At 39.1% G+C, this 17,704-nt stretch overlaps 1 protein-coding gene across 1 annotated transcript in view; it reads right to left on the reverse strand.

The window, feature by feature from the left end:
• LOC150080095 (ecdysteroid-phosphate phosphatase-like) overlaps nt 1-17,704 on the reverse strand; it is an 89,345-nt gene that overhangs the window by 18,043 nt on the left and 53,598 nt on the right. Inside the window, exon 4 of the mRNA XM_090381563.1 lies at nt 8,365-8,457. Within this exon, the coding sequence (XP_090237689.1) occupies nt 8,365-8,457 (93 nt within the window). The remainder of the gene's footprint in view (nt 1-8,364; nt 8,458-17,704) is intronic.

Consider the following 17,704-nt stretch of genomic DNA (forward strand, 5'->3'; position numbering starts at 1 on the left):
TGGAGACTAGGCACTGGCGAGGTGATCTGATAGAGGTGTATAAAGCCTTGAATGGTTTGAGCATGCCCAATGCTGATGGGATTCTTCATCTTGCTCAGAATAATCACCTGAGAGGGCATAAATTCAGATTGAGGAAAGACAGATGTAGGACAGATGTGAGGAAATTTGCCTTTAGCCAGCGGGTAGTTGGTTGGTGCAACAGACTTCCATACCTTGTTGTGGAAGTTGATAGCCTAAATAAATTTAAGGCTCAGCTGGACAGGTATTTCAAATGAACGGAGGGGTGAAATGGAAGTGTTTTTTTTTTTGTTTTTTTTTGCCTGATGCTGCATAAGCTTGCTTTCTTGCATCATATGCCTTTACTAATGCTAATGCTAATAAATGGGTAGTAAACTCGATCTTATCTACATTTTCGTTACTACCGATAACTGGAATTGTGTGGGTTTTTATGTTATTATGGTGAAATGTATTCCCCTTCACTGAAGTCTTCAATAATATAAAAAACATAAATAAATTTTCAGAATCTTCTCTTCATTCCTATTTACTCATTACAATGATGAAGGGATAGCGAACAATGGAAAGTGAAAGTGCTGGCAGTGCTAGGAAACAAAACAAAACTGATTTAGAAATGAAGATTTCTAAATCTTCATTTCAGCACTAACCAAAAAAAAATAAATAAGAATAATTCAATAAATAAAATGAATTAAAATAAAATAAAATAAACTAAACCATCTCTTTCTCTTCCTCCTCACATAGATGCCTATCCAATCCTATACTGATCTTTGAATCTTCCCAGACTGTCAGCCTTAACTACCCATGGAGCCAACTTATTCCAATAATCAACAACTTGTTGGCTGAAAGAAACCTTCCCACAATACAGTGTAATTCTCTTCCCTTGTACTTTGAATTTATGGCTCTAGTTCCAGAATTATTTATAACTGAAAATTTCACCCTCTTTCATTTTACTTTCTCCCCTCCCCCCATGCCCTCTAAGGTGTGTAGTTACCAAACCCTACAGTCCACATTATCACAGTCTTTCTTCATATAGATGTCCTCATGCCAATCTCACCAAGCATGTTGCCATCTTTGGACCCTTCAAGAAGCTCAATGTCTTTCTTTAGGTGTCGTCTCTATACTTGAACACAGTATTCCAAGTGCCTTACAATTTTCTTACACAGTGGGATTATGGCCTCCCTATCTCTACAAGAAAATGTACAATATATCATCAATAGAACCTTCCATGAGCCTTCCCTACTGCTTGTCTACATTGCTCAGAGAACTTCCATGTCTGAGCTCACTTCTGGTGAGTATGGGCTTGGTACACCCAGGGTCCTGAGCTGAATATCATCATTCTTCTCTTTCTTGATGATTTCCTTCTATTCTCTCTCTCTCTCTCTCTCTCGGCGCCTCTGTAGCCAGGTGGGCAGGAGCAGCAGTGCGTAGCACACGCTTCTTGATTAGACTCGGGTTCGAACCTGTGACCACCAAATACGGAGGCTGCAGAAAGGTCAGGGAATGACCACCGCATACTCACAGAGCAATATGGCCTTAGTTGCTAATGCTTCTAAAATAACAACTCACTATCTCTCTCTCTCTCTCTCTCTCCCTCTCTCTCTCTCTCTCTCTCTCTCAGGGTAACTCAGAATTTTTTTGGCTGGTGCAGCATAAGCCTCAGGCTTCCTTGCATCATATGGCTAATAATAATAATAATAAAGTAAGTCCTAAATCCCTTTCTACTTCTACTGTTTTTATTTCAACTGCACTAAGCGTACAAATTATTCTGGGGTTCCATTAGCATTAGTAGAGGCATATTATGCAAGAAAGGAAGCTTATGCAGCATCAGCAAAAGAAGAGAAAAAACCCTCCTATTTCACCCCTCCATTCATTCAAAAAATGTCTGTCCTACTCAGCCTTAAATTTATTTAGGCTATTAGCTTCCACAACAAAAGATGGAAGCCTGTTCCACCAATCAACTACTCGCTGGCTAAAGGCAAATTTCCGCATATCTATTCTACAACTATCTTTCCTCAATTTGAAACTGTGCCTCCTCAGGTTCTTAGTCTGAGCAATAGGAAGAATCCCATCAGCATTCAGCTTGCTCAACCCATTCAAGGCCTTATACACCTCAATCAGATCACCTCGCAGACGCCAACTCTCCAGGTGCTGCAATTTGCAGAACTTAAGCCTTTCTTGGTAAGAGCACCCCTTTGCTCCCCTCACCAATCTTGTTGGCCTTCTTTGTACTCGTTCTAGCAATTCTATATCCTTCCTAAAATGAGGCCTGCAGACCTGTACACAGTACTCTGGGTGTGGCTTGACCATTGCCTTGTATAATGGGGTTATCACCTCGCTGTGCCTGCTAGCAAAATTTATATATATCATTGACAAGACTCCATGACCTGCCCTGGCAGCCCGTCTGCACTGCTCAGCAGACTAATAACATTTGTCCACGAAGAGCAGTGATCATTGATTACCACTCTCTGTCGTCTCCCACTCAACCATCCCTTTATCCATTGTAGCAACTTACCCTTAATGCCATCCCTCTCCAGTTTGTACAGCAGTCTTCCATGTGAAACAGTATCAAAAGCTTTCCTGAAATCCAAGTATATGATATCAAAATTATTTTTGGCATTCAGTTCCTTTGTGATCACACCATAGTAAGCAATCAAATTGGTCAGACAGACCTCCCTTTAACAAACCAATGCTTTGTCTTAACTATTACTGCAGTCTTGTCTATCTAGATGATCTTGCAATGCTTCTTTAACCAGTGATTCCATTATTTTCCCTGGAACACAAGTTAAACTAACAGGTCTATAGTTTCTTGTGTCACCTTTTGAACACCCTTTGTGAATTGGTAAGAGCAGCCCTTTTGCTATTCCCCAAGTGCAAGGCCTTGCATTCTGCTGCATTAAAACTTGGCTGACACTTTTCTGACCATCCCTGAAGTCTATTTAAGTCATTCTGAAGAAGTGCCGCTTGACACTGATTATTAACTACTCTACCAATCTTAACATCACCTGCAAATTTTGACATCAAGTTCTGTATCCATTCATCAGTGTCATTTTAAAGAGTGGAGCAATGGTTCCAATACTGACCCGTGGGGAATCCCACTTCTTATATTAGTATTAGCCGCATGGTGCAAGAAAGCAGCCTATGGCTTATACTGCACCAGCCAAAAAAAAAAAAAAAAAAAAAACCGAATAAAACAATGATGTATAAAAAAAAAAAAAAAAAAAGAATAATTAATAAAAGAAAAAGAAATTAAACCTATCATCCTATGCGTTTCCCTCATCCGAAGGTACTATCCAGATGACCTCTGAATTTCCCCGAACTGTCAGCCTCTACCATCCATATAGGCAACTTATTCCAGTAATTTATAACTCGCTAGCTAAAATAAAACTTCCTGCAGTCCAAGCTAAACATCTCCCCCTGTAACTTGAATTTATGTCCCCTAGTTCTAGCATCACTTATAATCTTGAAAATATCATCCTCATTCATTTTACTGATGCCTCTCAGAGCCTTAAACACCTCAATGAAATCTCCTCTAATGTGTCTAGTTTCCAAACTCTGCAACCCATATATTCAAAGTCTTTCTTCATAAGGATGCCCTTTTGCCGATCTCACCAGGCGAATTACCCGTCTTTGCACCCTTTCAAGAAGCTCAATATCTTTCTTTAGGTGCGGTCTCCATACTCGAATAGAGTATTCCAAGTGTAGTCTAACAAAAGCCTTATATAATGGGATTATCACGTCCATATCTCTACTTGCAAAAGTTCAATAGATCATTGATAGGACACCATGGGCTTTCCTTGCAACCTGTTTACAATGCTCAGAGAATTTCATGTCTGACCGTATCGTAACACCCAAGTCCCTTTCCTCCAGTACTGGGTTTAGTTGAACTCCATCAAGTGAATAAATTATTTTGGGATTACTGTTTCCCAGGTGTAATACCTTACACTTTGTTGGATTAAAACATAGCTGCCATTTTTCTGACCATTCCTGAAGTCTATCTAGGTCTTTCTAAAGAAGCTCAGCTTGACAGTGATCATTAACTACTCTACCAATTTTAACATCATTTGCAAATTTAGACATCACGCCCTCTATCCCTTCACCAATGTCATTTATGAAAATTAAAAACAACAGTAGTCCTAATACTGATCCTTGGGGAACCCCACGTCTTACATCAACCCAATCTGAGGAATAGCCATTTATCACAACCCTCTGCCTCCTGCCCTGAAGCCATCCTGATATCCATCTAAGGATTTTCCCAGTGATTCCAACCTGTTCTAGCTTATAAACAACCATTCATGTGGGACTGGATCAAAAGCTTTGCTGAAAGCTAAATAAACAATGTCAAAACGATTCCCTAAATCCAGCTCATGAGTGACCCTTTCAAAATAGCAAACCAGATTTGTTAAACATGATTTTCCCTTCACAAAATCATGCTGAGTATCCTTGAGAATTAATTCTATCCAATTGGTCCAGTCTGAAGATTAAACCATTAGTCACAATCCACTGCCTCCTACCTTGCAACTACTCTGCGATCATGTGATTCATGTAAGGATTTTTCCTGTGATTCCAACATGTTCCAACTTATAGAACATCCTCTCATGCAGTACTGAGTCATATTGCTTTGCTGAAATCCAAATAAACAATGTTTAAATTATTTCCTACATCCAGCTCATGATTGACTATCAAATCAGTTTACCAGGTTTGTTAAACATGATTTTCCCTTCTCAAAATCATGGTGTCTTTTTCAGAATTCCATTTCTATTTGCTGGACTAAAGAAATTCAAGTGTAATGTAGTTATTAATATGATAGTGCCCACAGAATTAAGGATTAGTGAAAAAAAATAACTATTTGTGGCAGCATTATAGGCTTTAAAATTTGAAAACTGCTGAGAAACTACTTTCATTATGAAATTTATTTTTCAAAAAATAATAACTAAAATATAAAAATTATATATCTTGAGTCTATATAGTATTATCAAACAGAAAATTGAGAAATATTCATAAATATCCATTCATTCATAAATCTTCTGTTACGAAAAAAATCTGCTTATTGAGGGGTTGCTGCAATATGGCTGGATTGCTTGTATGTTAGTATTAGCCATACTGTATTAGTTATATTAGTATTAGCATATAGTACAAGGAAACCACAGGCTTTTTTGCTGCACCAGCCAAAATAAATAAATAAAAATAATAATAAACAATGATAAAGAAAAAAATAAAAACAAAAAATCAAAAAAATACAATAAAAATATAAAGAAATATATAAAAAAAATGAAATTTTAAAAAAAGTAGATAAGAAAATAGACTAATTATGGTGCTTCCCTCCTCACATTTAACTATCCAGTTGAACTTTTACTTGCTCAAGCTATCAGCCTCAACCACCTGCAGGAGTAACTTGTTTCAGTAATTGAACAACTCGCTAAAAGAAAACTTTCTGGAATCTTTAATAACATTTAAAATTTGCCTTCATCATTTTAGTCTCCTCTCAGAGCCCTACAGACCTCAATCAGGTCCCCTCTATGATACCTTTGTGCCGAGCTCTGTAACCCACAAAGTCTTTCCTCATGCAGTTGCCCTTCTGCAGCTCTCACCATGTGGGTTGCCCACTTCTGAACCCTTTCAAGAAGCTCAATGTCCTTTTTAGATGAGGTCTTCATACTTGGACACAGAATTCTAAGTGCAGTGTTACAACTGCATTGGCTTTCCTGACAATTTGTCTATTCTGCTCAGAGAACTTCACATTCACCCATATCATAACTCCTGGATTCCTTTCTTCCTCTACTGTTTTTAATTCAACTCTACTGAATGTATGGTATTTTGGGATGGCTATTCCCCAAGCGTAAGGATCTTATATTTTGCTGCATTAAAACACAGCTGTCCCTTGAAGCCTGTTAAAGCCATCCTGAAGGAGTGCTGCTTGGCACTGATCTTTAACCACTCTCACAATCTTTACATCACCTGCAAATTTTGATATCATGCCCTTTATCCCCTTGTTGGCGTTGTTTATAAAAATCAGAAACAACAAGAGCCAATCCTTGGAGGACCCCACTTCTGATATTACACCAATCTTAAAAAAATCCATTAATAACAACTCTCTGCCTCCTACCATGCAGCCACACTGTAATCTGTCTTAGAATCTTGCCCATGATCCCAACATATTCTAGTTTTTACAGTAACCTTTCATGAAGGAGTGAGTCAAATGTCTTGCTAAAATCCAAATAAACTATTTAAAAATTATTCTCTACATCCTGCTCATGAGTAACTGTATAAAAACAGTTAACCAGGTTAGTTAAACACAAGTTCCGCTTAACAAAACCATGCTGTGCCCTTCAGAATTCCACTTGAATTTAATTGAATTGAACAAAGTCGATAACTGCAGACCTGCCAATCTGACTTTAAATGTCCCTGTACTGCACTCTTTATCATTACTATCATGATTTTCCCTATCACTGAAGCCAGATTGTCAGGTCTGCAGTTATCGACTTTATTCTTAGAACTGTGTTTTCTTTGTGTATTCACAATACATTGGTACTTCTTAATTGCAAACAAATCTGTCCCGAGTCCAATGGTTCTCTCATAATTAACCTTCATGGTTTAATGCAGCCTCTGGTCGTCTCCCTTAAATTATTGGGTACACACCAACTACCAAGAAGCCTTACTTGCTTTTAGGCACGAAAGTTTTTTTTTTTTTTTTTAAATAAATGATCATCTGTAATTTCAAAATTGCTAATTTCACATATCTCAGCTTCTCCTAACCATGAAGGGTCTTCTGTGAGTAAAGCCTGATATGAAGTAATTAATTCAATTCATCAGCAATCATCTGTGTTATCCACGATTTACCACACCCAATACACAAGGGTCTGATCTGATTTACTTTCTTCTTCTTCTTTGTATTCACATATATAAAAAACTCCTTGTCTCTATTCTTTTCTCTCTTAGCTGGTGCTTTCTCATATTCAGCCTTTATCACTCTAACCTTTTCTGTGGTACTATTACAGACAAACTTGTAACTGTTGTAGGCTTTGCTACTTTTCACTGTCCCATGTCATTTTTCAGCAATATTAGTCTGGCCAGCTCTTCATTCATCCATCTGAGCATTCTCCTCACGCTGTATTTTTTTAATTATATATATACATTTATCACTTCAGTGACTATTGCCTTAAAGATATTCCATAATTCTAATGTACTCACCATTCCTCTGCAATCTGCCCAGTTGATAGATGCCATGTAACACCTTAGACTGTCATAGTCCACTTTCCTGAAATTAAAACCTATGCCTTTAACAACCACAACATCTTTCTTCATCTTTCAGCTAACGACTGCATGGTCACTTCCTTGCTAATGATTCTTGTACTGTGAGCCCTATGATGTTATTGATTTGTGAGTAATAATCAGATCTAGAATAATTTTACTAGTAGTTTCTCTAAGATATTGGTATAAATATTAATCATCTAATTTATTTTAAAAAAAACTTTGTTTCCATGGTGAGTTAACCTTCCACTTACTCCAATCAATTAAGGACAAATTTAAATACCAATAATAAGACATTCATACTTGCTCACTCATTCCATCTGCATGGAGAGACACTCATCGTACTCTTCACAATCTTCTGGTCTGTGGATTATTCCCAATGTCATTATACCTTTACTTCTAACTCAACACCACACAGATTCTATGCTGGCAGACATGACTTCTTGATCTGAGAAAGCTCTTTTCACACTCAGGCTGCTTTTGACAAGAAGCATTACCACCAACCCATTTCTCTCTTTCCTGTCCTTCCTAAATAAATTATATGTTCCATAGTGAAATTGATCAACCCCCCCATTTCTTAAAATAATTACTTTCAACCTCAGTACAGCCCAGTGTTAATGGAATAGATTTGTAATTTAGTTCTTTTTTTAAATTTATTTTTAGAGATTTAAAAGTAAGCATATTCTAATCAAATAACATTTATAAGTTTGGAAACCACAATCCATACACCAAAGGCAAAAATATATGACAGTAATGGTGAAACTTTTCCAGCTTATGTGCTGAAATCAGATGAAATCAAAGATTTAACAATTTACATATGTAATTTCTGCTAGATGCAACTGATAGACATACAATAAATTTGTCTTCAATTAAAAAATATCTTTTTTATAACATATTATTTATGAGATGCTATATGCCAACATATTTTCCCTTTAGTACCATTTGTTCCACTGGTTCACCATCACTGCCACAGAATAATTCATATCAGTATATACTGATATATTTGCACACAATGCAGTAAATAAAAATAAAAAATTAAACATAATCAGAATTAGTTGTGTATTTACTTAGAAAATATATTTTTAGTTAAAGTTCTCGTACCTTTTAATATATTTGAACAGGTTTCTATGCACCTCAATGCAGGTGATGAAAAAATCTGAGTAAATGTTATTCCTAATGATTTCAGTGCCTGTCCTAAATATAAAAAATAAATATATTTATTGATATCTATTAAAAAATCCCTTTAATAATGTTAATAAAATGTTACTAATCAATTAGTATGTACACACTGAGATATATTCCTAATGCAAAACTCCCCAACCTTGACTTCATGCAGAGTGTTGCCATATAGTGCACTGTTTTTAATAAGGGCAGTGAATTTGAGAGAGAGAGCTTGCAGGCTGAGAGAACTTTATCAGACTATTACAACCCTAAGATTCCTTTTATCTTCAATAGTGCTGAACCTCCAAGTCAATAATTTAATTTGGTGATTATGAACCTTGCACTTATAAATAAAATCTTTATTGTGGTATACAAAATTGCATACAAATCCCTTCACAACTAAGGAATTCCAGGAGTTTACAATCAGAATGATTTGATAAAAGACATAAATAACAAATAACAACAATTACATTAATGGGGCAATAGCATGTAGGAATAATTACACTGGTTTTTAACTTATATATAAATGGGTGCTGTTGTTGTTGTTGTTTTGGGGGCTTTACGGCGCAAGGACAGCAAAGGCCATAATGCGCCTAACTATGGTGATGTTAAATCTTGAATTGCGTCTGTATAGATGCTATACAAGTTTATATTGTGTTGTATAGTTTTATATGTTTGAGGAAATCAAAAATTTTGGTCACATGTGGTGTGTCTCCTAGTAGATCAGAAATGCTGAGAGAGGTGTTCGTCGTGGGAAATGAGATAAACATAGCTTGTCGCTGAATACTGTACTTCAGACAATCAATAAGTAGATGGCGGACAGTGAGCTGAGTGTTGCAGTTTGTACACAGTGGTGGGTCAGTGGCTGCCAGCAAATAAAGATGTGTCAGGTGTGTGTGGCCTATCCTTAATCGGGCTAATACGACTTCTTCATGTCAGTTCTCATGGATACTAGATCTCCATGGTTTTAGATATTTTTTTATGCCAAGTAGCTTATTGTTGGCTTTATTCTGCCAGATATGTTGTCATAGTTCAAGGCATCGCTTATTTATAATGTACTTATAGTCAGATATAGGTGTAGTGAGGGATTGGTCTATAAGATCGGTAGCAGTTTTGGCAGCTAGGTCGGCCTGTTCGTTTCCAGAAATGCCAGCGTGACCAGGGATCCAACATAAGAGAACCTGTTGTTTCTTCTGGTTTAACTTGGTCAGAGTATTCCAGATCTGTCTAAGTAAGGGGTTATCATTTTTTGTATTGTGTTGTATAGCTTGGATAGCACTAATGGAGTCGGTATAAATAACGCTGTGCAGTCTAGTTCTTGAGAGTGTGTAGTTTAAGGCTATGTGGATAGCACAGAGTTCTGCAGTATAGCTGCTACATTCAGTGGGGAGTTTTTTGGACAAAGTGATGTTAGGAAATACTGCTGCTGCACCAACATGCTTTTCAGTTTTAGATCCATCTGTGTAGATCGGTATGTACTGGCCGTGCTGGGTTCTCAGTGTGGCATGTATTTGTAGCAAGTTCTGTTGGGACATGGCGTGTTTTTCCCCAGGCTGTGAATGAAAAGTCACACGGCGGTATATGATACATCCATGGCGGGACTGCATGAGAGGCAGTAGGCTGTATCTTACTCAGGTCAATTTGCCAGTCAACTTGTAGTGAGCGAAGACGTATCCCAGTTGGTGGGTTTATTGATGGGTAAGCTCTATAAAGGTTTTCCCATTTAGGATAGAAAACACCATTCCAAGTGGGGTGGTTTGGATGCCCTTTGAGTTTTGCGGCATAATTTAATAAAAGCATTTGTCTCCATAGCTGTAAGGGTGTTTCATGCGCTTCGGTATATAGGCTCTGAACCGGTGATGTACGGTACGCGCCCAGTGCAAGACGAAGAGCACTGTGGTGTACAGGATCAAGCCAACGTAACGCGCTTGGTCTAGCAGAGCTATATACGACAGAACCATAATCCAGACGTGACCGTATTAGTGCACGGTAGAGATTTAGCAGCGTGTAACGGTCAGCTCCCCACATTGTGCCCGATAGAACTCTTAAAATGTTAAGCTTTTTAAGGCAGTTAGTCCGGAGCGTTTTTATATTATCAAGGAAAGTGAGTTTTTGGTCGAATATCACACCCAGAAAGCGGACACTAGGGACCACTGGTATGACCTGATTTTCTAGTCTAAGTTCCGGATGTTGGTGTAGGTTACGCTTTCTACAGAAGTGTATCCCAACTGTTTTTTGGTGTGAGAGATGAAAACCATTGTTTTGGGACCATTTAGCTATTTTGTTGATAGCATATTGCAACTGCCTTTCTATCATTCGCATGTTAGGCGAATGGTAGGCGATACTGAAGTCATCAGCGTACAGGGTAGTGGATATCGTTTGTGGTAGGTCATGTGTTATTGAATTCATTATTATACTAAAGAGAGTAGCACTTAGCACTGACCCTTGTGGTACTCCTTCTTCCTGGATGAATTTTGAAGATAAGTGGTTGTGAACTCTAACTTGAAATGAGCGGCAATGCAGGAAGTTTCTGATAAACTGTGGTAGGTGTCTGCGAAATCCCAGATCGTATAGGGTTCGCATAATACCATATCTCCAAGAAGTGTCAAAGGCTTTTTCGATGTCAAAGAAGACCATTGCAAGATGTTCTTTTCGGACGAAGGCATCCCGAATGTTTATTTCTGTCTTGATCAAAAGGTCAAGAGTGGATCTACCTTCCCGGAAACCACATTGCAGAGGATTTAGGAGATCATTTTGAGCTAGAAACCAGGTTAGTCGGGCGTTAACCATTTTTTCCATGACCTTGCTCATACAGCTAGTGAGTGCAGTAGGTCGATAATGTTGTGGATTTGTAGGGTCTTTGCCTGGTTTTGGAAAAGCCAGAATGTACGCATGATGCCATTTGTTGGGGAACGTGTTTTCTTTGAATATTCTATTATAGAGGAGTAACAGAGTCTTGAGAGTCGGTTCGGTGAGTTTTGCTATCATGATGTAGTGGATTCTATCTGGCCCTGCTGCACTGAGTTTAGTAGATGATAGAGCATGATGCAACTCTGACATTGTGAAAGGGAGATTGTACGCAGAAATTGATGCTGATTCAAAATTGATACGTTTTTTTTTCAGCTTGTGCTTTGTGTGCCTGAAAATATTGCGAGTATGATGTTGCGGCTGATATATTCATGAAAGCTTTACCCAGGGTGTTTGCGATATCCTCAGGTTTTGTGATATCTTGGCCATTGACAGTGAGCATGGGACAGTTGACACATGGGTGTTTTGCGTACATCTGCTGTATTTTTGCCCATATTGTTTGAGTTTTTGTCGTGCTTGTAATTGTGGATGCGAAGCGTCTCCATGCTTCCCTTCTGCTAGTCTGCCTGACTCGTTTTGCCCTTGCTCTTGCCTGTTTAAAGCGGATGAGGTTTTCTGTTGTTGGGAACTTCCTGAAGACGTTCCATGCTTTGTTCTTCTGTTTTTTAGCTGCATTACATTCATCATTCCACCACACTTTTGATTTGGCCGATATTTTTGTGGATTGTTTTGGAATTGCTTTGTCTGCTGCCTGCAGTATTTGATTAGATATGTATTCTACTGCCAGGTTTATGGATGTTTGTTGGATCTGGTTTTCTTCTAGTATTGCTAGCTGCTTGTACACATCCCATTCAGCTTTTGAAAAGTTCCATTTGGGGATCCGATAAGAAAGGTGGGGAATGCTTCTGTTAATGCGACATATTACAGGATAATGATCACTGCCCAGCGGATTGCTGTGAATAGTCCATCCAAATAGAGGATATATGGTTGCTGTACACAGAGAGATCAATAGCTGATGTAGATCCTGTCGGAAGATGTGTATAGGTGTGAGCCCCATTATTGAGAGTTATCAGATTCTGTTGATCGAGTAATTTTTCAATGATTTGTCCACGCTTGTCCAGATTGTGGTTTCCCCACAGCAGATTGTGACTGTTGAGGTCTCCTAAGATACAGTAGGGTTTGGGAAGTTGTATTACTAATTCTTCTAAATCGGCATAGCTTATATTTTGGTTAGGTGACAAGTATAGTGAGACTATGGTTAAATCAAAGTTAATATTGACTCGTGCAGCAACTGCCTCAAGGTTTGTTTTTAGCGGGAGTGACTTTGAGGGTATCTGGGCGTTGATGATCAGTGCTACTCCTCCATGGGCAGGATTGTTCGAATTTTGCAAACGATCTTGACGATGTATTATGTATTTCCGAAGGGAAACATTTATATTTGGTGTCAGATTGGTTTCCTGTAAGCAAAAGGCAATAGGGTCATATTGTGAAAGAAGATCTTGGATGTTGGACAAGTTACTGCGATAGCCTCTGAAGTTCCACTGTAAGAAAGTAAGCATTATTTGGGTTTAGTGGAACCCTCAACTTCTTTTCGAGGGACAGAAGATTTGCCTCGGTCAAGTTTACCTTTTCCCTTCTTTGGGAAATAAGGTTTCCCTGTATCCATATGCTCATTGGAGAAGTTCTAGAACCTGTTCGTCGTGATTCAAATTGTCTTCTGAGTCCATGTATTCTGTTTGGTTTAAGTCAGGAGTAATAGATACTGTGGTATTCTGTTGAATGGCATCAGGTTGTACTGAGATTGGCGTATATATGGCTTTGCTTTGTTTGTTTTTTGTTTGGGGCGTTGGTACTGGGGACAACAATGACCTTGCCCATTCAGCTAGTGATTTACTTGGTGGTATAGTTACTTCCGTTTGGGTAGAAATTGATATGTGTTTTGTGGTTATTTGTGCATAAGTGGGCTTATTAGTATTTGGAACCGGTAGGGATTTTTTGGCCTCTTGGTAGGTTACGTTATGTTCGGTTTGTACCGCTGTATCTTTTTTTCACGCTGCCAAAGGGAACACTCTTTGGAATATGCTGGGTGTGCCTCTTTACAGTTCAGACAGATTGGTCTTGTGGCTGTGCAGTCGGTACTAAAGTGTTTAATAGATCCACACGTGGCACAGACAGCTACTCCTCTGCAGACTGTCTGTGAGTGCCCAAACTTCTGGCACTTATAGCAGCGTAATGGGTTCGGAATGTACGGTTTAACTCAGCAGTTAAGGTAGCCTGCTTTTATCACTGTTGGTGGCTTGGGATTGTCAAAAGTAAGTATTATGTTCCATGTAGGAACTAGTATGCCATCTTTCTTTGTCATAATTCGTCTGGCATTAATGATTCCTTGGTCATGTAATTCTTGTTTTAGTTCTTCGTCTGACACGTTCATGAGGTCCCATTCGGTGATGACACCTCTTGACGTGTTCAGGGAAATGTGGGGTGAAACGGTGATAGAAGTTCCACCAAAAGTTTTCAGTTTTTGTAGTTGCTCAGCCTGTCGAGCAGTGGCAACTTCAACTAGTAGGTCACCTGATCTTAGACGACGAACTGTCTTTGGAGTTCCTATTGTGCTTTCTAGGCATTTCTGCACCAGAAATGGAGAGAGCTTTCCAACTAGTTGTTCGTCAGTTGAATGAATAATCAAGAAGGTTGGAGTTCGGATTCTGCCTACGTCAGTCTTTTGACGTTTTGCTGCGACAGAACCAGACTCCTCTTGTTCTTGCCTTGTCAAGGTTTCTTCTATGCACCCAGTGTTTTTCTGGGTTTTACGGACTTCTTGCTCCTGGAAGGGAGACCTTTTCCCCTCCAGGTTACCGGCCCAAAGGGGCAGTGCCACCTTTGTGACCAAGCAGTAGTGGGTTAGTAGTAATGCAAAATAAAAGAAAAAAAAAAGGTTACTTTTCCTCCTGTTCAAGTAAAGTGATTTTTTTACTGAAGCTTATTTAATTGATTGTTAGTGTAACGCTGTAAATAAAGAAGATGATTTTATTTATTCAAGAGAGCGCAAATTCACTGGCAAAGACACTTGATCACAAAATCGCTTGGCACCTGGGGCCATAAATGGGTGCACATAGATAGCTGTTTGAGAGAATGACATAAGGTATGCACAGGAGGCATCAGAAGAGGATGACAGGTAGCAGTAGATGCAGATAAGTCAGCTTTATTATGGATCCATGAACATTTCACCATTGAATGCAGAAGAAAGCAAGTAATCCCATGGTTGGTGATGTGGGCTTTGTAAAGGTGATTGTGGAGGAGAGTTCTCCATGATAATAAGAATGTGCATCCTGCATTTTTACTCTTTCACAAACTTGTTTAAGTTGGAATCTATTTTAGTGAGAGTTTCGAGCATTTGGTTCAGAAGGAATCTATCAGAAAGGGCTAGTCGGTTTGTGTGAGTCACTAGCATTGGAGAGGATTCAAACCAAGGTTATGGAATCCTCCAGAAGAAAGTTCCAGAATCTGCAGTTAGGAGCTAGACCTTGTTAGCATTTTAGCTGTGAAGATGATTCACCTTTCATTAATAAAAGAGGACATTTCTCTGATTGGTAAAACAGCTGCCATTTCAGTAGTAGTGATTCCAGATTGAGATGGAGTTTGGCAATGGCCCACTTCAATAGGCAGTGTAAGTTCTCTTCATATTAGAAGGAGCTGATGAAGCCCAAATTTCAGAATTTTACAGAATTGCTGTATAAATTGTACTGACTAGGAACCTCGTGAAGATGGAGGAGTCCCAAACATGAAGAAGCTGCTGCTTGGAGGCACACCTGAGTTGAAAGCCTTCTAGTTACTGGGTCAGTGTGGTTGTTGAATGATGATTGAGGAATGCAGAACTGGAATTTGGGGAGTACAATGTCTACAGAAAGGATAGACAGGATAGGAAGGGAGGAGGGGTTATGCTATTAGTTAAGAAACACATAAAATCTAAGGAAGTGAAGCCAGTCAACATCAATGGACAGTGCAGTGTCGAGTCAGTTTGGTGTGACATAAGCATTGGTAGATCAAAATTGAGAGTAGGAGTGTGCTATTGGCCTAATGACTCTGTTGAGTATAATAAGAAACTGTACAGGGAAATAGACTGGGCCAGTACATCAGAGTCTTATAATGGGGGATTTTAATTTCCCAGATATTGACTGGAATTTGTGGGTTGGTCACTCGCACACTAGCAAGGCTTTTGTGGATTTATTGGATGATTGTTTTCTACATCAGCATGATCGGGAGGCAACTAGAGGGAATAATACTCTTGATTTGATTATCAGTAGTAATTCTTCATGCATTAAGAATCTGCAGATAAAGGAACCACTAGGTGGCAGTGATCACAGTGTGCTGAAGTGGGATTTACTCAAAGAAGGAACTACCATAAGGGATAGAGGGAAGGGTTATTGCTTTCGTAAAGGTGACTACGATGGACTGAGACAATATTTAAATTCTATACAGTGGGACCAACTGATAATGTTACCAACAGCAAATTCAAAATGGGAAGCATTCAAAGAACTTATCTTGGAAGCTACTAGGCTTTACATACCAACTAAGAAATATAGTTCAAGGTTTAGGCCTAAGTGGATGTCAGATGAACTAATGAGACATATGGCAGAGAAGAAAAATGCATGGGATACATACAAATTAACACGTGACACAGAAGCCTATGATAGATACAAGTTGATCTGTAACCAAGTTACAAAGGAGGTTAGGCAGGCGAAGGCAGATTACGAGAAATCTTTGGCAAGGGATGCAAAGAAAAACAGCAAAGAGTTCTTTACTTATGTGAACTCTAGAAGAAAGGGGATGAATCAGATTGGTCCACTTGATATCGATGGGTCAACTGTTGATGATCCTGCTCAGGTAGCTAACAAACTGAATGAATATTTTGCATCGACATTCACACATGAGGAGTTATTCGGCTAGGGGCATGCCGAGGTGTATTCAACCCTGGCAGTAAGCTAGAGAATCTTGTAATAACTGAGAGTAAAGTGGAGGAGAAATTGTTGAAGATAAATACAAGAAAGGCACCTGGGGTGGATGGGATCTATCCAGTTATATTAAAGGAAGCAGCAAAGGAAGTAAGCAAACCCTTAGCCATAATTATGAGAGCTTCCTTGGACTCAGGGGAAGTACCCATGGACTGGAGATGTGCAAATGTGACCCCAATTCACAATGGAGGATCAAAGGGCGACACAAGTAATTATAGACCTGCTTCTTTAACCAGTGCCTCCATTAATTTTCCAGGAACTTCTGTTCCTGGAAAAGAAGCACTGCAGGGTCATCTAGACAAGACTTCAGTTATAGCTCAGACACAGCATGGTTTTGTTAAGGGGAAGTCTTGCCTGACCAATTTGATTGGATACTATGATGCAGTCACAAAAGAACTGGATGCAGGGAATAACTTTGATATTATATACTTGGATCTTAGAAAGGCTTTTGATACTGTTGCACATGGAAGACTGCTGCACAAATTGGAGCAGTGTGGCATTGGAGGCAAATTGCTGCTATGGATAAAGGGGTGGTTGAGGGGGAGAAGACAGAGAGTGGTAATCAATGGACACTGCTCGTCGTGGACTAATGTTATTAGTGGAGTCCCTCAGGGTTCAGTATTGGGTCCATTATTGTTTTCTGTATGTATAAATGATATTGATGATGGTATATCAAGCTTAATGTCCAAGTTTGCAGATGATACGAAGGTTGGCAGGGTTGTCAAGGACACTACTGACACTATGCTAATGCAACAGGATCTGGAAAGGTTGAGCAGATGGGCTGAGAGGTGGCAAATGAAGTTTAACATTGACAAAATAATGTCAATGTTAAACTTCATTTGCCACATTATATATGGGAAACAGCAACCCCAGAGCAACATATCAACTCTGTGGTACTACACTGACAGTGGTTGAGAATGAAAGGGACCTGGGGGTGGTTGTGCAGGCAGATATGAAATTTTCTGAGCAGTGTAGACGGGCTGCAAGAGTAGCTCATGGTGTATTGTCAATGATATATAGGAATTTTTCTAGCAGGGATAAGGTGGTGATTATTCCCTTGTATAAGGCAATGGTCAGACCGCACCTAGAGTACTGTATACAGGTCTGGAGGCCTCATTTCAAGAAGGATGTAGAGATGTTGGAACGAGTATGAGAAGGGCAACAAGATTAGTGAATGGAACAAAGGGGTGCTCTTACGAAGAAAGGCTTACGTTTTGCAAATTACAGTGTCTGGAGACTAGGCACCGGCGAGGTGATCTGATAGAGGTGTATAAAGCTTTGAATGGTTTGAGCATGCTCAATGCTGATGGGATTCTTCCTCTTGCTCAGAACAATCACCTGACAGGGCATAAATTCAAATTGAAAAAAGACAGATGTAGGATAGACGTGAGGAAATTTGCCTTTAGCCAGCGGGTGGTTGGTTGCTGGAATAGACTTCCATCCCTTGTCGTGGAAGTTGA

Source organism: Mastigoproctus giganteus, chromosome 9 (genome assembly GCF_048544385.1).
Source record: "Mastigoproctus giganteus isolate SK-2022 chromosome 9, ASM4854438v1, whole genome shotgun sequence".
NCBI lineage: Eukaryota > Metazoa > Arthropoda > Arachnida > Uropygi > Thelyphonidae > Mastigoproctus > Mastigoproctus giganteus.